A 23,646-nucleotide genomic window follows, 5' to 3' on the forward strand; every position below is an offset into this window, starting at 1 on the left:
ACACAGCTTATGAAGTGGAGCAAATGTAAGCGAACTATTTCTTTTAGAAAAATTATTTGTTTTTACAAGTGCTAAGCATTGCGGTACATTTTGATGCATTCTTTAAAACTAGCAATATATTTTAATGTATTGACCTATGGGTTCTATAAAATAAGGCATCGAGTACAGTGGTACCTCGACATACGAGCAATTTGAGATACGAGTAAAATTTCGGGCAAATATTTATCTTGGGATACGACACAAATTTTGATATTATGAGCTTACAGCGGACGCGAGAGGCTGCTCATAAGAACATCATGGCCACTATCTTTCTGCTCGAATGGCGGAGCTTGTTCGCTAATACGAGAGGAGTTTATACTACTTCTCGATGGCAAGTGGTCATGCGTTATCCTATTGTGAGGACATTTGTGTGCATCATTTTGGGAATATTTTGAAGGGAAGACAAAAGCAAACAACCCTCTATAGGTTGTATCTGAAAGGGGTGTCAGACTCTGGTTGGTTCGCGGGCCGCGTTAACGACAACTCGATTTCATGTGGGCCGGACCATTTTAGATCTAATATTTAGATTTTTTAAATAAATGGATTAAAAGACCTGAATATTCAGTTTTTTATAGATCTAAAACAATGTTTATTTGAGCTTTTTTTTTTAAATATATTTTTAGATTTTACAAAATGATTTTTGAACTAAAAACACAGAAAAAAATGGATTAAAAAATGACAATTATTGATTTAAAAGGGGGGAAATCAGGAAATTTAATCTACATCTATACTCTTCATTTTAATTTGATCCTAAAACAGAAAGTCGGCAATCATGATTTACTTTCTCGGGCCACACAAAATGATGTGTATATGTAAAGTTTTTGAAAACATTTTATATTTGGACTAAAACAAAGTTTTTTTCAATTTCTATAAAAAATATGAGCAGGACAAGAAGGAAAAAGTATGAGAATTTTCATATAGGCTTAAAATGTTATTAGATATTGTTTTTTTTTTATTCATTATTGAAATTAAAACAATTTCTGTATAGTATTTTTAAAAGAAGAAAAACAATTTAAATGTAAAAAAAAGGTTAAAATATTTTGAATTTATTTCATTACTAAAAATAGATCTTATAGTAATTGTAATGTTTTTTTCCGCACTTTACTGAAATATTTGTGCACTGTGATTCATTTTTTTAAAGTATGATTATATAATAAACATGATAATAGCTTGCATTTTGTAGCTACAGACTGCCTTGGCTTATTTTTCTGTTCTTATATCAGGCACATAAGCCTAAGAATATTTTTACAGCGCTGACCTTGTTTTTTTAAAAAACATTTCTCTGCCACTCGATGACGTAAGGACCAAAAAAAACATTTTATACCATGCTTTGTTGACTTGATGAAACGAACACTTTTTCTTAAAAATAAAAGGATGAAATTCCCTCAAAAACAAAGACTTTTTGGGGTTTTCAAATAAGAATTTTTGTCGCCATTGCTAATCATCTCTCAGAAATCCCTGGTGCAAACATCGCACATGTTTAATTGAAAACAGATTCGACTAAATTCCATCATAATGACACCAACATTCAGTCCAAAATGGAAGGTTTTCTTGCACGGAAGTACCTGTTGTCTTTGGCCTCACACGCCGATGTCCGGCGTCAATCTTTGGCTGGCGAAGAGCAGCTCGGGAACGTCGGAGGGCCTCAGCAGTCGGCTGGACAGGACCAGAACCTGTGGTGGTCCACCAAGCAAAAAAAAAACCCCACAAAAGTTCAAGTACCACTGCACAGGGGTCAAACCGATTCCCAAAAAGGTCAAAGTGGGCACTATTTGGTCCTTGCGGAATCGGTTTGACATCTCGAATTCGATGTATTGATGGATGGGTACACGATCGATTGGTCGCCGGTCTTTTGGTCGCCCGGAAGGTAAGTGATAATTACCATTTAAATCGTTGCTCAAATTCCCTAAATACAAACTGTGAATGACTGTTTAGTCATACTTAATGCCCTAGTCATTATTAGGCTGAAGCAAAGCTCCAAATTTCCCGGACTTTTATTGTTTTTGTTGGAGAACTTGTTAAGACCCTGACTGACGTAGCTTCTTAAAGGGACAACGCATGTACATACAAACTCTTCTACACTCACTCACACGTCGGCTCAGTGAAACTGCTCATGGCCATTGTTGGCTTTTATTGATGCGTAGACCGTGTTGTTTACCTTGTTTTGTCGCCGTTTTTTTGGTCGCCCGTTGTCGCGGTCGGGGCGACCAAAAGACCGGCGACCAAAAGACGGCGACCAATCGACCGCACACGGATGGATAACTAACCCACAAGTCCGAATGCAGTGGTACCTCGACATACGATCTTAATCCGTTCCGAGACGAAGCTCGTATGTCGATTTTCTCATAACTCAAACGAACGTTTCCCATTGAAATGAACTAAAAACAAATTAATTCGTTCCAACAAAAAACACTAAAAACAGGATATTGGATTGGAAAAAATGTTTTATTTGTTCTAATTCGCCATCTATTAACAAAGTAATACATAACTAATGGTTTAATATTAATAAAATGTGTTTAATAGTACTAAAATTATACGGATTTCGAAGGGGGGGGGGGGTTGCACAGTAACGCGCTCGTAACATAACATAAACAAATTTAAATGAACTTGGATTACGATGCAGACACACTAAAAAATAAGTTTAATCGAACCTAACACTAAACTTAATTCTAACTTTGTTGGACATTTTGATACCTTTCTTCTCCCCGGTTGGCTGTTTTTGCCCCGCCTCCACACTGACTTTCAGTCAATATCAAGGGTTATTTGAGTTTGTTGTTGGTCAGAAAGCTAGAGTTGGTTTTTTTTAGGTCGTTTTTTTCCCACCCAACTCTTTCACTGCCATTGATGGTGATAGGGGCGGTCCAATGGGTTTGAAGTGGGAGGGGCTGACAGCGAAGTCATTCACTGCCAGCCATGTTTTGACTCATTCGCACACATGCACGCAGCCGTCTGTTGACTGGATGTTAATCCATCTGTGTATTGAGGGCGACGTTAGGAGGGCGGACTCACGTTTTCGCAAAGTGGGGCATCGGGGCCACAAGAATCTTATTGGGTAGAAGGGTGTCAGACTCGGGTTGGTTCACAGGCCACATTAACGTTAACTCAATTTCATGTGGGCCGGACCATTTTAGATATAATATTTAGATTTTTTTTTAAATTATAAATGGATTAAAAGAACTGGATGAAAAGCCCTGAATATTCAGTGTTTTATAGATCTAAAACAATGTTTATTTTAGCTTTTTTTTTTAAATATATTTTTAGATTTTACAAAATGATTTTTGAACAAAAAACAGAAAAAATTGATTACAAAATTACAATTATTGATTTAAAAGTGGGAAAATCAGGAAATTTAATATACATCTATACTCTTCATTTTAATTTGATCCTAAAACAGAAAGTTGGCACTCATGATTTACTTTTCCCGGGCCACACAAAATGATGCGGCGGGCCAGATTTGGCCCCCGGGCCGCCACTTTGACACATGTGGGGTAGACCATTGACTCCAATTGGTGGGTGAAGTCTACCCACTTATACTCCAGTCATACCTCTACTTACAAACTTTTTTTATCTAGGTCTACAATGTCTTGTGTGTCTTGTGTCAGTCTTGCTACTGCAACCAAGAAATTTCCCGAATACGGGATGAAATAAAATTCTAACCTAAACAAAATTTTCAGGTTACAATTTTTTTTCTATGCAAATGAGTGACTCGAGCTACAAAAAAGATCCAAGTTACAAGATTCCCCCAAAAAGTAAATGCCTTTCCTTATCCGTTATTTTATTTTGAAAATACTGTCGGGGATGCATTGATTCTCACGTTAGAACATTGCTACCATCCACTGGGTTCTCATTTAATCGTATCTCACATAATGACAATAAAAGCATTCAATTCAATTCAATTAGAGAATTTACATATAAAGTACTGTTCTACTTACGAAATGTTCGCGTTACGAAAAAAGTTCTCGTGTATCGCAAAGAAATAATAAACTGTATGTAGTCCACTCACCTGACTTCCTGGTTTCAAGGAGGCGGCGGTCTCTTTGATGAGGCGGAGCTCTGAGGGTGTGACTCCGCCTACCAGGAAAAGGATCAGCAGCGGGTTGTCGACGGGATGCGGGCGGCTCACCTGAGGGTGGGTGTGGCATAGGCAAGGAGGTATTGGATTTAGAACAGGGGTCTCAAATTTGCGGGCCAGGCGTTTTCCGATTACTTTTACGTATAATATTGTATAAAAAAATCTATTCCACTTTGACCAGTGCGATTTATACTCAGGTATACCTTAAATATGTTTTTTCCTCTTCCTTGTGTATTTTTTGGCTAGTGCGACTTATAGTCCAAAAAATACGGTAGTTAAAATAATAGTAAAATAGATGTAAAATAGTAGTAAAATAGTAGTTAAAAAATATATGCCACTTTGACGAGTGCGACTTATACTCAGGTATACCTTAAATGTTTTTTTCCTTTTCATTGTAATTTTTTTTTGGCTAGTGCGACATATAGTCCGAAAAATACGGTAGTTAAAATAGTAGTTAAAAAAATCTATGCCAATTTGATTAGTGCGACTTATACTCAGGTATAATTTAAGTGTTTTTTTCCTTTTCATTGTGCCATTTTTTTGGCTAGTGCGACTTATAGTCCGAAAAATACGGTAGTTAAAATAGTAGTAAAATAGTAGTTTAAAAAATATCTGTCACTTTGACCAGTGCAACTTATACTCAGGTATACCTTAAATGTTTTTTCCCTTTTCATTGTACATTTTTTTTGGCTAGTGCGACTTATAGTCCGAAAAATACGGTAGTTAAAATAGTAGTTAAAAAAAAATCTGTCACTTCGACCAGTGCAACTTATACTCGGGTATAACTTAAATGTTTTTTTCCTTTTCATTGTGCCATTTTTTGGGCAAGTGCGACTTATAGTCCCAAAAATACGGTAGTTAAAATAGTAGTAAAATAGTAGTTTAAAAAATATCTGTCACTTTGACCAGTGCAACTTATACTCAGGTATACCTTAAATGTTTTTTTCCTTTTCATTGTACATTTTTTTTGGGCTAGTGCGACTTATAGTCCGAAAAATACAGTAGTTAAAATAGTAGTTAAAAAAATGCCACTTTGACCAGTGCGACTTATACTCAGGTGTAACTTAAATATGTTTTGTCCTTTTCAATGTGCATTTTGTGGCTAGTGCAACGTATAGTCAAAAAATACGGTAGTTTCAAAAAAACTATGTTTTTGTTTACGTAAATCCGAATAACCCGATAAGAGGGATAAGAAACAGTACGCTTATGCGATCCAGGCAGGAATCGAACCCGGGTGCTGACTGTGAGGCGTCAGCGCCCCGCGAGGTTGCCAACAAAGCCTCTTCTTCACACCCAGGTGTCACGACACGTGGACGCGGAAGCGACCCTCACGTAACACATGTTGGCCCGCGAGGGGGCTTTTGTGGGCATTCATCGGCACGGTGTGAAAAGGCAATTCAAGACGATCTTACGGGCAGCCCCGCCACGTGGGTAGCGTGCGATTGGCCGAGACGGCGAGCGTGCGCGTACACGTGTGGCCGCAGACCGCCAAACATGTGTCACCGCCGGTGTGTTTCTCTCGCTTGCGGCGCACGGGCGTCGCTTGACACGCAACGTCCATGTGCGGGTCTACCGGCGTGATCATGTGCAGTGACATGGGTGCCGCAGGGGGCGGAGCCTGGATGTGGATGCGGAGGAAGTTGCCATGGGAATCGGACAGTTATACACGCCGCTTAACTCTTGCCGGCACAAAAGTGCGTTTTTCAATGTACATTTTGGACTTTTGGCATCATGTTGATAAGATAGTTATGTCTAATAATTTGGGTATTTTTCCATTGATATTTTAGACTTCTTTTTTTTGTATTTTCCTATAAAGATTTAATTTATCATGTTATTTATTTGTGCATTTTTTCCCATTTCTTTGAATAATTTTGCAACTTTTTGGATTTTATTGTATTATATGATTGTTTCCATATTTTTCTTTAGATATAAAATACTTAAAATGTCAGGTGTATTATTTATTTGTGCTTTTTTTTTTTAAAATGTGCGAATAATTTTGCAACTTTTTTGGATTTTATTGTATTATATGATTTTTTTCCATATTTTTCTTCAGGTATAAACGATTTAAAATGTCAAGTGTATTATTTATTTGTGCCTTTTTTCAAATTCTTTGAATAATTTAGCAACTTTTTTGGATTTTATTGTATGATATGATTTTTTCCATATTTTCTTCAGGTATAAAAGATTTAAAATGTGAAGTGTATTATTTATTTGTGCATTTTTTCAATTGTTTTTGCGAATAATTTTGCAACTTTTTAGGATTTTATTGTATTATATGATGTTTTCCATATTTTTCTTCAGATATAAAAGATTTAAAATGTCAAGTGTATCATTTATATGTGCATTTTTTTTCATTTTTTTTTCGAATAATTTTGCAACTTTTTGGGATTTTATGGTTTTATATCATTTTTCCATATTTTTCTTTAGATATAAAAGATTTAAAATGTCATGTGTATTATTTATTAGTGCATTTTTTCCATTTCTTTGAATAATTTTGCAATACCTTTTTGGATTTTATTGTATATGATGTTTTCCATATTTTTCTTTAGATATAAAAGATTTAAAATGTCAATTGTATTATTTATTTGATCATTTTTTCAATTGTTTTCACTAATAATTTTGCAACTTTTTGGGATTTTATTGTATTATATGATGTTTTTCATATTTTTCTTTTCTTTTATTTATTTCGAATAATTTTGCAACTTTTTGGGATTTTTAATATATATTATTGGTGTCTAATATTGTTGTATAGTTTTAGTAGTGTATTGGGTTCTTATAATTGAAATCCATTTTTGGTCAATTTCTTTCTAAGACAAACTTAAAGCCAAAACAACAGAAAAAAATTAAGTGAATTAAAACCGCCAACTGTCAATATTAAATGTTAAACCACTTTTTTTCACTGGTATAATTGGGAAAAATGAACTGTCTTGTGCGGAACATTTTTTTATCAAGGCAAAAATTGCTCTATGGAACAGATCATTTCATTTTCCATCATTTCCAATGGAATAAAAAAATACATCTGAAAAACTCCATGTCGATGGAAACGTAAACGAGTGTGTTGCGACACACGCAATCCCAACCGCATACGGCTGACGCACACATTTACTTGGTTTAAGACACAGGTGTCAAAGTGACGGCCTGGGGGCCAAATATGGACCCCGGCATCATTTTGTGCGGCCCGAGAAAATAAATCACCAGTGCCGACTTTTTGTTTTAGGTTCAAATTCAAATGAAGATTATAGATGTATATTACATTTCCTGATGTTCCCCTTTTTAAATGAATAATTGCATTTTTTTTCTTTTTCAGTTTTTAGTTAAAAAAGAATTTTTCAAAATCAAAAAATATGTTGTCTTTTCCACTTTAATATTGACATAATAAAAAATATTTTGTTTCCTTTTGAAATGAAAAACAAATGATTAAAAGATGTTTTGCCTTACTAAGAAAAAAAGCTCCAATAAATATTGTTTTAGATCGATATTTTAATTAGGTCTACAATGTCTTCTGTGTCTGTCTTGTCTTTGTTGGAAAATGTGCTTCTTTTGTTCTCTATTTGTTGGAAAAAATATTCTGGTGTTTTACCCAACTAATATTCTTCCCATGTTAGATTTAAGACACAAATATTTGTTGATTTTTGTCAAGTCCTATATTATAGTTTTAGATTTAATATTTAGGGTGTTCTTAAATGTTGGTATTTTGGTTTTGCCATGCATAAATATTTTTTTTTTGTATTTTTTGGAATAATACTATTCTCGTGTTTTACCCCCTTAATATTGTTCCTGTAGTTATGACTCATTTTTTTGGTAGATTTTTTATGGATTATTTGTTTATTTTAATCAATTGTATTATAATTTTAGATTCAATATTTTGGAAGTTCTTAAAATGTTGGTCATTTATTTTGGTCAATATTCTTTTTTTCCACCAGCTTTTTTTGGAATAATATTGACAATATTTTGTATGTTTTTGTGACATTTTGCATTTTTTAAAATATTGCTGCGCCTCTCAATGTTATGAAAAAAACAACAACATTTTTTTCTACTTTACTTCCATATTCATTATATTATATATATATATATATATATATATATGTGTATATGTACATGTACATGTATATGTATGTGTATGTGTATGTATGTATATATATATACATGCATATACATATATAAACACATATATACATATTTTTTATTTCATTTTATTTATTTATATATGTGGCCAACACTTTTTCTCTCGTTTTTCAAATGCAACTGTCCCTAATCTTTTGACTTGTTCCTTTTTAGCTGGAAGAGGATCGTCATGGTTTTCTACCCACCGTCGTCATCCTCGCGAATTTTCCCACCGTTTCGTCTCTGGTCGAGCCTGCGGTTAAAAGAAGACGACTGCGGTGTTCTCAACTGGCCCGAAATTCGCTTTTCTCGTACCTTAAGCCCGTCTGAGTCCATCCGAGACTCTTATTAATTTGCCTAAAATCGGGCCGCCGTTATGTAAGTGCCCTAATTCGTCCTTCCCGCGGGTAATCACGGCCTTAAACAGGCCCAGATGCGGGATAAACACGGCGCGGACGGGGATTTATTTCCCAGCGGACCGCAGCTACAAGTGTATTGCACCAAAAACATCGGCGGCAAGAAAACTAAATATTAACACAACCCACACGTCGAGGTCGGCGTGACCCCCACGGAAGAGCGCCACAAACCGCTGAGGTAGAAGACATCTTCGTGGATTATTTACCTCCCGTTGACGGGGTTCCATGTCCAATCTATTTGGACTGGGAGATCTGGGAATAAAGGATGCCCTTCCATTTCTTTTTCATCTTTAAAAATAAACATCTTATACTTTTAGTTTATTTTTTTATGTCATTTTTTTCACAATCATTTGCAACACTGCTTATCCTAGTCACAGTCACGGGGTGCCGGAGCCTATCCCATCTGGGCGAAATGTGAACTATACCCTAGAACAGTGTTTACGATGTGGTGCGCCGTAAGAATTTACAAGAATTCATCAATTGGGATTATAATCGAACTACTATGAGATTAAAATTGAAATAGGATGAACATGACATCATAGATTGTAATATAAAAAGATTCTAATCATAAAATGTTGATTTTTAAGTATGTTTTTTTTGCTTATTTTGATGTAATGTGGCTTCAACTTTTGTTGACGTTAAGTCTGTGACCACAAAACTTCTCTTTGCATCATGTTAGGAGATTTAAGCAATATTAGTCACAGTCGCGGGGTGCCGGAGCCTATCCCATCTGGGCGAAATGCGAACTATACCCTAGAACAGTGTTTACGGTGTGGTGCGCCGTAAGAATTTACAAGAATTCATCAATTGGAATTAAAATCGAACTACTATGAGATTAAAATTGAAATAGGATGAACGTGACACCATAGATTGTAATATGAAAAGATTCTAATCATAAAATGTTGATTTTTAAGTATGTTTTTTGCTTATTTTGATATAACGTGGCTTTAACTTTTGTTGACGTTAAGTCTGTGACCACAAAACTTTTGCATCATTTTAGGAGATTTAAGAAATATTGTGAATTTACAAAAAAAAGTCGTAATGTTACGAGATTTAAGTTGTTATTTTGTTTTTACGCGACGTGAAATGGAAGTTGTTTGGTTTCAAGTGCATCAACTTGTAAAGTCTGTGTGAGCACAACATTGCTTTTCACGCCATATTAGGAGATTTAGGAAATATTGGGACTAAAAGTCATTCAATTATGAGATTAAAAATGTTACATCACTCATTTTTACATGACGCGGTCGGGTCAACTTTTGGTGACATTAGGTCGGTGTAAAATTTGGGAATAGTTTTTGGGGTTTATATGATTCCTGTTGATAAAACTTTGATGAGAACAACTTTATATTGTTAATATAGGCGATACAGTTTTAAATGAGAAGATTTTCAGGAGGTGGTTGGCTTTGAGATATTTTCAATGCAAAAAAATGTGCCACAGCTCAAAAAACGATGGAAAACACTGCCCAGGATTGGTCGCCGGTAGGCATAAAAACAGACAACCATTTCCACTTACTGTTAATTTCCATTTTACTATCGTTACTTTCACATAGTGTTCTTAGTTTCTCATAAAATAACAATTGCCCTCCCAAAAATGTGATCTATACTCCAATTTCAGGGTTGAAAATGACATAAAAAATGAACTAAAAGTATAAGATGTTTATTTCTAAAGATGAAAAAAAAAATGGAAGGGCATCCTTCACTCCCAGATCTCCCAGTCCAAATGGATTGGACATGGAACCCTTGTATATATATTTATATATATATTTTTCCTCTTCATTGTTTTGCTAGTGCGACTTAAACTCGGGTGCGACTTATAGTCCGAATAATGCGGTCCAATATTCTCATAATAATGACCATTGATGTTCCTAGCCAAACGCTAGTGAGCTAATTTGCTAAAGCCGGACAAGATGGCTTCTATTTTTTTTGGACGTGAAATTAAAAGGGTCTGACCTTCATGAACATGCTGAAACCCGTCTTCAGGAGGTCCGTGAGACCCCCCGACATGTGCTCGATGTCGGGGCACTCAGGTCGGTCCGGGTGGAAGACTTCCTGCAGGATCTGTCGCAGGAAAGGTCGATAGGTCGCCTGCAAAAAGACGACACACTGAACTGGACTGTCAAGCATCTTATTTATTTTCTTAGCGCGTAGCTTTTGCTTCTAATACACATTTAATTGTAATTAAAATGATAAGCCCCATGTAATAACATGATTTATTTCAAAGCGGATTAGTTGACTACTTGCAAAAATAATCGGCGATTAGCTGAGTTTTGAGGCGGCCCGGTCGGTGCCCGAGTGGTTCGTGCGTTGGCCTCACAGTTCTGGGGTTGACGGCTCAATTCCCAGGTGGGTGTGGAGTTTGCATGTTCTCCCCGGGTTTGGGTGGGTTTTCTCCGGGTACTCTGGTTTCCTCCGACATCCCCAAAACATGCATGCTAGACTCATTGTATGCTAAATTAGCCTAGCTATAAGTTTGAGCGTGATTGGTTGTTTGTGTCCACGTGCCTTGCGATTGGGTTGCCCCTGATTCAGGGTGTCTGTAGTGAGCTGGGATAGGCTCCGGCACCCCCTGAGAGGATAAGCGATATGGAAAGGGTGTCAAACTCGGGTGGGCCGGACCATTTTACATCTAATATTTAGATTTTTTTAAAATCGGATTAAAAGAACTGGATCAAAAAAGTCATTTTTTTAATAGAGCTAAAACAATGATTTTTTTTTAGATTTTTTTTCTTAGTAAGGCAAAATGTCTTAATTTTTCATTTCAAAAGGAAATATATTTTTTGAATTATGCTCAATATTAAAGTGGAAAACAGAAAATATTGTGTATATGTTCATTTTTCAAAAGCCCTTTTTGAACTAAAAACACAAAAAAGGATTTAAAATTTGCAATAATTGATTTAAAAAGGGAAAAATTAAGAAATATAATGTACATCTATAATCTTCATTTTAAATTGATCTTAACACAGAAAGTCGGCACTTATGATTTACTTTCTCGGGCCGCACAAAATGATGCGGCGGGCCAGGTTTGGCCCCCGGGCCACCACTTTGACACCTGTGCGATACGGGAAATAAGGAATAGTACATCCCTGCTAATAAAAGTTGAGAACAGTGTGTGTGTATGTTTATGTGTCATCGTTTATTTTCAAACTAAACAAGATGGAAATAAACCCTCGACTACAATCTTACATATTTACAAATATATGATCATTAATATGATGATTAATATGTGCTGTCCCCTAAATAAATCAAACTCAACATAAAAATTGAGTAAATTCCCCCAAGCAAATCCTCCTTTTTACTTCCACTAAATTTGCTGACGTCAAATGTTAGCTCACATTTTTTAAGTAGAAAGACAAAAAAAAAAGTCTCCAGAGTACCCGCTGATCTTCCTAAAAGGGAATTCAGCTCCGGCCCCCCCAGTACCAGGAATGCACCATTTATAGCCTCAAAGTAAACGGGGCGACCATACCGCGCGGCATTTTTCTGGATAAGACCTGACATACTTTGACGTCCTCGCATGGGTAGACTCCCAAAATAGTCGGGTGGACGCAAAATAGTGCGTTGGACAAATAGCCGGAAGCTGGACTCTACTCCAAAAATAAAAGGCCTCACCTCCCTCCCTTGGCTTCTAATTGGATGTTTTGTGACGAGAACACACGCTTCAAGCTTATCTCAGTATGCAGTGTGAACCTCCCACTCATTAATGCTTAATGCAGGGGTGTCAAACGCGCAGCTCGCGGGCCAAAAGCGGCCGGTTGAGGGGTCGAATGCGGCCCGCGGGCATGTTTTGCCCAATGGAAACGTTGTAGCTCATTCGTACTGTATGTAGGGAATCAAATGTCAGGAAGTCACTTGGAAATGCCCCAAATTCAGTAGAAAGCTGAAAAAATTAAACAGGAAGCGGGCATGTTCGTTTCGGGCCTGTGTGGGTTTTCTCCGGGTACTCCGGTTTCCTCCTACGTTCCAAAGACTTGCATGGTAGGCTGGTTGGACACTCTAAATTGCCCCTAACACCGATTTGGGGTGTCCCCTGCCTGCCTGGTGCCCGAAATCAGCTGGGATAGGCTCCAGCACCCCCTGCGAACCTTGTGAGGATAAAGTGGTTCAGAAGAAACATGAATGAATGAAAACAAAGCAAGGTTTTAAAAGGTATTGTCAAAAAGAAATGTTTTTTGTACTATGCCACAATTTTCAAAGATAGATCTTTTTGTTTTGTTTTTCTAAAGAAGTTTTTGTCAAAAAAGCGAGAAAATCATCAAGATGGACATGGATAATGTCCCATAAAAATATGTTTTGTACTATGTCACATTTTTAGAAGATAGAACTTGGGTGGAAAAAGATTTTTTTTATTTTTTTTTATTTTTTTTTTATAGAAGTTTTTGTCAACTTGGGTGGAAAGAGATCTTTTTTTTTAGTTTTTATCAACAAAGTGACAAAATCATCAAGATGGACAAGGATAATGTCAAAAAAAGTATGTTTTGTACTACACTACAATTTTAAAAGATAGAACTTGGGTGGAAAGATCATTTTGTTTTGTTTTTTAGAAGTTTTGGTCAACAAAGCGACAAAAATCATCAAGATGGACATGGATTATGTCCAAAATAAATGTATGTTTTGTACTACGCCACAATTTTAGAAGATAGAACTTGGGTGGAAAGAGATCTTTTTTATTTTTTATTATTATTTTATAGTTTATAGTTTATTTATTAAGTTTTTGTCAACTTGTGTGGAGTTTTTGTCAACAAACCGACAAAAATCATCAAGATGGACATGAATAATGTCCAAAAAAACGTGTTTTGTACTACGCCACAATTTTAGAAGATAGAACTTGGGTGGAAAGAGATCTTTTTTTTTTTAGTTTTTTTTGTTGTTGAAGTTTTGGTCAACAAAGTGACAAAATCATCAAGATGGACATGAATAATGTCCCAAAAAATGTATGTATCGGCAGATTCTCAAAACCAGGTGAATTGAAATTGAGCAACAAAAAACCCGCAAAATTTAGCTCTACCGTTTCACCCGCCATCCCAGCGGAAATGAATTGGCCGTCAATGGCAATATCATCGTCAATGGCAACAAAACGTGATTATTCCCAGCCAACCTACATATCCACACTGATGTCATATGTGACTCATCATTCATTTGTGTGAACAGGATTGTGGGGGCTGACCTTTGACCTCGCAAGAAAGCTCTTGTTTGTTAAGCACTTCTAGTTTTCAAGGATACATGTTTTTTTTTCCTCTGCCCGCCGGGTGTTACACAACATAAATAGGATGGTTAGATTAAAAAAATGCTGATGCAAGTAGGAAAGTGTGGAAATGAAAACCGATAGTTAAAAAGTACTCTGGTGCTAGAATGTTCCGAGATGTACCTGGTGGACGCCGTCACTAGCGGTGTAGACGTGACGTAGTTGCTTGAGGTGGTCTCGTGCGTGGCTCAGGCCGCTCAGGGTCTCGAACATGCGCTCCACGCTGGAGTGAACCTGATCGGTGGTCAGTTCTTCCGGCTGGGTGCAACCTGGATGAGCAGAATAGCGAAAAAAATTGGACGTTTAGGAGCAAAAAAGGGGAATACAAATCTGGTTTTGGAGAATGAAACTCAGCAAGGTTTAAGAATAGTTGGCATACTATTGGAGTGTCTTTGTGTCTTTGAGGAATCAATGTGTATTTTGGGGGAAAAGGTAAAATATTTGAAAGAAAACAATATGGGCATTGGGAAGATTTTTTTTTTTAATATGTTTATGATTAATTTGTGTATGAACTGGAATCAAAGGTTTTATTATGGTCAAGAAAAGTTGGACTTTTGTGAATAAGAAGTCGGGATTTTAGGATTCCCAAAATTGGCTATTGAAATAAATAGTAATAATCAAGTTAAAATGTTTATTTTTTTGAGTATCAAAATATGTATGTCCGATTCAAGGAATACTACTAATACTAATCTATAATATTTGGGTATTTGTAGTGTTAACTGTTGGGGTTATTCATTATTATAAATGTGTTTGCAATGAATATAAAGCTTATTAGGAATAGTAATGCTCATCCTAAATGTGTAACTATATTAAAATGTGTTGATCGCCTCCAACGAAGACAAACGCTTACGCCAAGGTCGACAGCTGGTCCCAGCGAGAGATACAGAAGCAAAGGACATAAAACAATCCACTGAGTTCTTGCTCCGAGGACTGATTACTGGAAGATACGCGTCGACCTCTTCCCCAGATGCGAGTTCACAATGAAGATCGGTGAAGGACGCTTAAATTGTTGTTGGGTCAGCGGATGGCTATCAAGCATATTGTTTTAATTTGTGACGCTAGGTTGACGCTTGGGTTGCTTGATTATGGAATTGTTTTGTTTCTTGCTTACGCAAATGGAATTGTTTTGTTTCTTGCTTACGCAAATGGAATCGATAACCTTGTAATTGTTTTGATTTGAAGCCTTAAATAGGCAGGACATAATGCCGCTCTTTAGAATAATCTTGGGTGGGGCGAGCTGCCGGATGTATTCTCTCTTGCAAGAATTAAATGGGATGTGACTACAGATGCCTTTTTTATTGAAAGCTGAATTGGAAAAACCTAAGGATAAACTTACAATTGGATGAACCTAACATTTGGTCCTTCGAGCCTGTGGTCAAGATACCGGAGCAGAATCCAGGTCGCTTCCGTTCGATATCTGGAAAGACCGTGCACGGCGCTTAAATACCCTTTTCCGGGCTGGATTACTCGACGAGGCGACTTGGGTTCTCGACGGTTGACGACTAACACTCTGAAAGAGACATCTGGTGTCATATCTGGTAAGTCCATTTTTTTTAAATGTGACTCGCGTCCAGGGGACTGCGACACGCGTCCAGGGGACTGCGTTACAAACCCTGGGTATACTAGTCGATGCCAGGTAACGAGACAGAGCATGAGTCTATAAAACTTGGGGCAGTTCGGGGTGTCCTGTACTGTGGTCCGGAAAGGTACAAATATAACTCTGACAGTATATCAAGCTAGGGTATACATTTGTGTTGCGTGTGTTACGTGTTGCGTGTGTTACGTATGTCCTTCCGCGGAAAAGAAATTTGCTAACTGATAACTGAGTGCTCGCGAGCTCCATCCAAAGATGGGCAACTCGAATAAAAAGCGGCTAGTGACGACGATCCAAAACAGCGTCTGCCGTGTAGAGATTGAAATTTGTTGAAAATCAAAGCGCTACAAGGGTTAAACACCTAAATTTATGGATAAACAAATATGGGTTTGCTGGCCAGCTTAAATATGCATGAAATATTAAAACCTGCAGGATAAAATAGGCACTAAGCATAGAAGTAATCTATATAATATGTGAAGGGAGATACAAGCGAGGCGGCTTGTTCCACAGAAAAAAGGAGTGATAAAACGGGTCCGTTGTGTGAAATAAAAAATAAAAGATAGCGCGGGCTACTCGGCTGACGGGGGAGGATAGGAATGTAAGCCAAGAAGTTGGAAAAAAAAACAAGTAAATCGGGTTTTCAAAAATACTATGTGCGTGATTGCCTGGACAAAAAGTCTCTAAAAACAAGGCAGGCCTGCTCAAAATGATTTGAATGGGGATTTTGAACATGAGGATGTTGAGCTAATTTTAAACCAGAGATCACATTCTTTGTGAATGAATTCAATTGGAATTTTTTGTGTGATGCTGAAAGTTGTAAAATTGCAATTAAAATGGTTATGTTGAGCTAAATTTTAAACCAGAGATCACATTCTTTGTGAATGAATTCAATTGGAATTTTTTGTGTGATGCTGAAAGTTGTAAAATGGCAATTAAAATGGTTATTTCCAAGTCCTAGGCATACTTTGTTAATAGTACCTAAATGTAATGTCAATTTAATGGAATGAAATGGCTTATTGCGGATTATCTTGGTTTTATCCTGCCAACGGGAATGTTTTGGTTAACAGTCGAAAAGAAATACAAAACGACCAATTAAATGTTTAGCGGGGTTGCCAAACCTGCGTTTTTTGTCATACTCTAAACTGGTCAAATAATGCTTTGGCTGCAGGGGAGCGCGGCTGTCTTTGCTGCTGATTTGAATGCAAAAAAACATGTGGACCGCGTAGCGGCTGATTTGACGGTGTTAGGCATTCAGTATGCGCGCAGCTCAGAAATAAAAAGAGAGCACTTAGGAATGTCAACATTGATAAGCTGCTTCTGCAGCGAGCGTGAAGGTCACAGTCAGCGGGTAAGGGCGCGCTTCCGTTTAAACATTTCAGAATAAGAACAAAACATGGTCTACAAGGGATGCAGGGTTCCGCGATGATCTTCGCATTCATTTTTGGGATTTAATCAGAAATGTCTTTCGAGGTGATAGAAAATCTGTTTGGCAAAGATTGATTTGGTAAAAGCTTTGGAATTGGGAATAAATACTATTATTATTATTTTATTTTTTTGTCTTGTGAAGTTCAAAGGGCTCTTGATTGAAGAGAGCTAGTTTTGGAGGATAAAACGATATTATTACAGTTTTTGAATGGTTGGTTTGTTCAAAATACTTCAATATAGGTGATTGGCTGGTTTAAAGAAAAATGAATGGAATTTTGTTTTTGTTTTTTTTTACAATATTATGGCATATTGGTTACAATTTGTGGGTCCTTTATTAAGCATTGAAAAAAATTGTAATTAGGAAATGCCTAGTAAAAGGTTGATTTCTCTAATTTAATTATTGTAGATTTTCCTTGTGGTAACGGAGAGCTATAAAAAATAGCTCTTATCTTAAGTAAACATAGTATGGGGTGATTTACAAATTATTTTTTAGGTATTAAGAGTTATTTGGTTGTTAAAGAGATCAGACATGAATTTAACAATGCAGAAATGGCATGAGAAATTTCGTGGCATTCGTCCAAATTATTAGGTAAATTGAACCTGGCTGGGGTAGATGGGATAATTGGTTAAGGATAGGCATAGTTTCCCTAGAAGAAACATGGAGCGTCTTTAGGTGCACAAAAGACTTTCCTTGTTTGACCTGAAGGGGGCGTATGCTTTGGTATAGGGCATATTGATGACTATTGGGGCGTTATTACTGTCTATTGCTTTAGGGGCATACAAATTAAGAATTTAGCCAAAACTTACTGCATTGCAATTATGGGGTTAATACACCTGAATGTTACGGTGATAACGATTGGCAATAACAAGCTTAGATATAGGGGAATACCTACAAAAAATAAAAATAAAAATAAAAAATAAAATAAAATAAAATCTAGATTCAGGTGGGGCCTTTCATGGTGTGAAACAAGTGATGAAATAATGTCTATGTTTTAAAAATAACATCTCCAAATTATAAAATATCAACCTTGGAGAAATGCTTTAAGTAGATGGGTTGACTAGAATGGGCAAAATTCGATAACATTGAAAGGGGGGTAACTTAATGCAGAACAATGAGATAAAGTTTTTTTTACAAACGGTTTAAAATACTAAAAGGGGGTGTGTGTGTGTTTCAATGTGTCACAACTTTTCCGTTATTGCATTATTGGCGAATAGATATGTGGCATGTGGATCTAATACATTAATTATCTAGTTTCTTCAGGCATCAATTTTGCGGTTCGAGGATCTACTAATGCGGAGTGGATCCAGACCTTCCGGAGTGTGGAGTATTCCTGGTGTCCTCAAGAATTCGTAGGTTTTCTCTGGGTACTCCAGTTCTACTCCAACAAACCAAAATTATGGATGATTGGGGGAGCACTCAAAGCAAATTCCTTGATTATGAGTGCGAGCGTGGATGAGTGTCTGTCTTTTGTGTTTTAATTGGCTGGCCACCAAGATATATCAATATTCTAATATCAAGGTGGAATATTTCTGAAATCGCTGATAAGCCTTTCAAGGACGGCGGTGGCAGAGTAGGACAGAAACAAAAAGAAAAGAATTTCGCCAAATGAAATTTTTTTGATTTCTGCAATGGGAAATTTTGGGAACCTGGGGGACTAAACAAAAACAAAAGACTTATCTGGGAGGGCTGCCATTTTGAGTCATGGTAAATTTCATGCCTCAAAAAAGGGAGGTTATATATATTCAATCTATATGCGGATATATGGCCAAAACACGGGCGATTCCCCCTTATGTCAAGCTACAAAAGCTACATATCCATTTCAAAGGATACACATGGATTTTATAGAATATGTGTGGTACATAACAGTCCTAAAACAGATTGGGGAAACCTTGTTGCAGAAACTGGTCTAGATTGGCAAGCTTGGATGACACACCCGTGTACAAAAAAAAAAACCATCAGGCCTTCGATAAAATTAAACCATACGGTGGGGGCATTACAAATCATTATTCAGACTGACAAATTAACTTGTGGATCCTTGTCTGACGTTTTTCCTAAGTCCATGGGCAGGTGGAGAAAATCGTCAGAGATGGAAACACCCGGATTCGCCCTAGTAAAATTAAAATCTGAAATGACCAGAGAATTCATTTCTGCAACGGGGAGTTCCCAAAACGGGAGGCGGTAAGAAAAATTGGTTATTGTTGATGGAAAATGCAGCTATTACTATAAATCAAACCTACATAACATGTATGGGGCCCCGCCCTCTCTTACGAGCAGTACCCGCGCAAATTACTCCTGATTGTGTAATGGAGATAATGACAAATGAAAATGTAAGCCCCAATTGTGAGAAATGGAATAATGTCTACCCAGTTACAAGAACTTTTCAACACATGTCGCTTTTAAATCATTTTACCTGCTTAAAACCTTACAGGGCATGGTCTGAAGCTGGAGGCGATAAATGAGACGTGGTGTGCCCACGTCCTAAAACCGACTACACCCTGGTACCACGTTCTGACCTATGGTGGTGGTGGGGTCAAAACAAATTATACGACTCCTGCCAAAATGACAGCAGGACTTTGTGCCTTGGTCTCACTGCTATTACCAGTGTCTGTTTTTCCATCTACAGTAGAGGAGATACAATTGGCTGCACAGAAATCCGGTATGATGGCGGGCCCCTCGCGACGGCGTCGCATGGAGAGAGGGTGATCCGACATACATTGATGATGAGTATAAGTTGGCTAATCAGATCGCAGCAGGTTGGGAGTATATTTTTTTCTTTTAATTACTCCAAACAAAATGTTGATTGGATAAATTACCTGCATTACAATGTCAAAAAAACTTGGAAACTATACTGAACAGGGATTTGTGGCGATAAAGGAACAATTGGCAGCCACCAGTCTTATGGCGTTCCAGGATCGCATAGCAGATGATATGCTGCTTGCGGAGCAAGGGGGCGTGTGTGCAATGTTTGGAGATCAATGTTGCACCTTCATACCGAACAACACGTCACCCGGTGGGTCCCTCACCCAGGCCATTAGTGGCCTGCAGACCCTCAACCGCAATATGAAGGAGCATTCTGGAGTCAGAGAATCCGCCCTTGAGAGCTGGTGGCATGTCCTTTGGATTTTGGCCCAAATTTGTTGCATTTTCCGTAGCCCTTTTTGCTACGATTTTGACATTATGTGGGTGTTGTATTATTCCCTGCTTAAGATCTTTGATGAGCCGACTTATAACCACTGCGATTGCCCCTACAAATTCTAAATTGCATGAATTATATCCTCTGTTGATGAGACATACTGAGGGAAGCAGTGAATTTCAAGAGCATGGTAATTTCGAGGATGAAAAATATGGCGAAAATGATTTTGTTTTCTGCTTTCAGACCTGCCGAACGAGTAGGGCCTAAGCGGGTAAAATTAAAACAGCCAACGGAGATATCCCTCTCTTCTTGGATTTGCCATAAAATAAATAACGAACATATAATAAAAAAGGGGGGAATGTTGGGTTAATTCTGGGATGTTACTATATGTTCATTTGGAATTAATGGAATAAAGCTGAAAGGAAGTTTTATTAAGGAGATCATGTGCAAATTTATAATATAGGGGGGAATGTTGGGGTTATTCATTATTATAAATGTGTTTGCAATGAATATAAAGCTTATTAGGAATAGTAATGCTCATCCTAAATGTGTAACTATATTAAAATGTGTTGATCGCCTCCAACGAAGACAAACGCTTACGCCAAGGTCGACAGCTGGTCCCAGCGAGAGATACAGAAGCAAAGGACATAAAACAATCCACTGAGTTCTTGCTCCGAGGACTGATTACTGGAAGATACGCGTCGACCTCTTCCCCAGATGCGAGTTCACAATGAAGATCGGTGAAGGACGCTTAAATTGTTGTTGGGTCAGCGGATGGCTATCAAGCATATTGTTTTAATTTGTGACGCTAGGTTGACGCTTGGGTTGCTTGATTATGGAATTGTTTTGTTTCTTGCTTACGCAAATGGAATTGTTTTGTTTCTTGCTTACGCAAATGGAATCGATAACCTTGTAATTGTTTTGATTTGAAGCCTTAAATAGGCAGGACATAATGCCGCTCTTTAGAATAATCTTGGGTGGGGCGAGCTGCCGGATGTATTCTCTCTTGCAAGAATTAAATGGGATGTGACTACAGATGCCTTTTTTATTGAAAGCTGAATTGGAAAAACCTAAGGATAAACTTACAATTGGATGAACCTAACATTAACAAAAAAGAGAAAAGTTGGATTTTAAAAAACTGTCTAAAAGAAAAAATATTTTTTTCACCAAAAAGGATGAAAAACTAGAATTTTTTTTCCAAAAATTAGTTTGTTATTTTCTCCTCCATTAGCTAAAAAATACTATTTTGGGGGCTGAAAATGCATTTTTTTTGTCACACAAAAAGTTAAATAATCAAAGACACTGATAAAAAATCAATGTGTATATCAACAAAGACAAATAGATATACATATCTAAAAAAAAGTTCTGCAGTTTCTAAATGAAAATTTAACATTAAAAACATTACTTGGGTGTGAAAATGAGAAATGTCCAAATTGTATATTTTTAAGAGGTAAGAAAATGATTATTTTCCCAGTTAAGCTATAAAACAGATCCAGAAATAAAATACTCTACTATACTCTAATCACTCATTTAATCTTTCTTAATAAATATACACAGCAGTATTTCATTCTAGTACATTTTGAGCTGGTTTATTGGAATCCTGGTCCGTAGGTATGCAAAGTTTTCTCTGGTTGTGCAGCCGAAAAAAACACCTGTGTTGTTTTAACACTGGCACACTTCCTTGCAAACGAGCACACAAAAAAGCCAACGCATGCAAGAAAACATTGACATTGGCAAAAAGTTCCCAAACGTTATGTCCTGAAACTAATTATAGCGTAAAAAGAAGGCAGCCGGTGAACAAAAGTGGCTTTTATTCGCAAAGAAAAATACCGACAACTCAGGAAGGAAGTCCATGCGAGGGAAAATTTGGTACTACTGGAATAAATTAGTGCTGGAATTACGGCGAAATGATTATTTTTATGTTTTTGCTGATTGGCATCGGCAGGAATGTAGTGATCATTAAAGGAGAGGCGCAGCTGTGTTGCACTACTAGCTCTTGTGGAACGTATTTTCCGGACTATAAATTGCGTTTTTTTGCACTGTTTTGATGGACTTTTGATTTACACTCGAATTATGTCTGTTTTTTTTTGTTCTGACCGCCAACAGCTTGTTATGTCGTGTTTTGTAGTTTGTTTTTTTAAATTATCCATTCATTCATTTTCCATAGCACTTATCCTCAGAAGGATCGCGGGGGGTGCTTGAGTGTATCCCAGCCAACTTTGGGCACCAGGCGGACAGGCTGTAAACTGTTGATATGTTACATTGAGTTATATAAGTTGCATCAAGAAGAAATAAAACTAAGACATATTTTGGAATATACAGATAAACAATAGTAGAAGGAGAAATGTAGCATTTGTCGGATTATTTTGAAGAAAACTGATTGTCTAAAAAGGTGTTTTCATTTTTGTTAACCTCTAAAAATCCATAATTTGACCAAAAAAGCAATTTTTTCACATTTTGTAGCGAGTTAGCGCCTGAAAATAACAGTATATATTCCCCAGATAGGAAAAAGCCCAATATTTGAAATAAAACGGCAATATTTTTAAGATTAAAAGTGTTTATTTTCATCAAGTAAACCGTATGGTTGTGAATCAAACGGCTGCAAAAATTCACTTGGCAAAAAAAGTCCAATGCTTTAAACTTTATTCCCATATTTTGAAAAAAAAAACTTATTAAAAGAAACAACGGCGAGTAAAAACACACTCGGCGCCACTGCCGTTCGCCATTCCTATCAAACTGGAAATTAAATTGCAAATTAGATTGGGACTTATATAACACGCCATATGAGCTCACGCATTAAACACGTCCGTAGACATTGAGATAATATATATATATATATATATATATATATATATATCTATATATATATACATACATATATACATATATACATACATACACACAGTCTAAACATACAGAACAAGTGCAGAATATCCAGTCGGAGCAGATAAGATCTAACACACGGTCTCGGATGGCGATATATGACGACCCCCCGCCTCGGTGATGTAATGCTAGCTTTCCAAAGTGTAAAATGTGACCTCCTTCATAAAATACTTGACTTCATTTTATTTGGCCGGACTCATACGTCAATGTCAGCGCGCTTAGATAATGCGTAAGGCTGGCCTTTGTCGGCCTCTAATCTGGGCTGTTTGTTCCCTGGCCCGCCCGCCCGCCACGTTGCAGAAGATCTCCCAACGCGGCCAGCCTTTGTTTTTCGAGGTGGCCTGTCTCCAGGAATGCCGAGCGTCTGGCGAAACCGACAACTGCGAGGTAAACTCGTCCGTGGATGAAGTGCAGGGCGAGACCGTTCAGATGTGGGTCTTAACAAAAAAGCATTTGCGCCAATTGCAGCCTTGTAAAAATAATAATAATTCAGGAATTAAACGGCGTGCCTCCTGGTAGGATCTCGTGTACCCTGCAGATTTTCAAGATATTTAATTATTTTACATAAAAAGCTTACAAATGCTGTGTATAAGTTTACGCCCAGCATTGGCTGGGCATATACATTTGCGCCAATTCCAGCCACGTTAAAAATAATAATAATTCAGGAATTAAACGGCGTAGGATCTTGTGTACCCTGTAGATTTTGAAATACTTAGGTATATTACATATACAGCTTT

At 37.1% G+C, this 23,646-nt stretch overlaps 1 protein-coding gene across 2 annotated transcripts in view; it reads right to left on the reverse strand.

Moving 5' to 3' along the window:
- Nucleotides 1-962: 962 nt before the first annotated feature.
- scfd2 (sec1 family domain containing 2) overlaps nt 963-23,646 on the reverse strand; it is a 105,877-nt gene continuing 83,193 nt past the window's right edge. Inside the window, exons 7-10 of one of the 2 annotated variants that reach the window (XM_077606789.1) lie at nt 13,997-14,142; nt 10,582-10,716; nt 4,043-4,110; nt 963-1,712 (exon numbers count right to left, since the gene is read on the reverse strand). In XM_077606789.1, coding sequence (XP_077462915.1) covers nt 4,057-4,110; nt 10,582-10,716; nt 13,997-14,142 — 335 coding nt within the window. In that variant the 3' untranslated portion in view covers nt 963-1,712; nt 4,043-4,056. Of the gene's footprint in view, nt 1,713-4,042; nt 4,163-10,581; nt 10,717-13,996; nt 14,143-23,646 lie in introns of both variants that reach the window. The other variant, XM_077606787.1, reaches the window with a different exon arrangement.

This window comes from Stigmatopora argus, chromosome 8 (assembly GCF_051989625.1).
Source record: "Stigmatopora argus isolate UIUO_Sarg chromosome 8, RoL_Sarg_1.0, whole genome shotgun sequence".
Taxonomy (NCBI): Eukaryota; Metazoa; Chordata; class Actinopteri; order Syngnathiformes; family Syngnathidae; genus Stigmatopora; species Stigmatopora argus.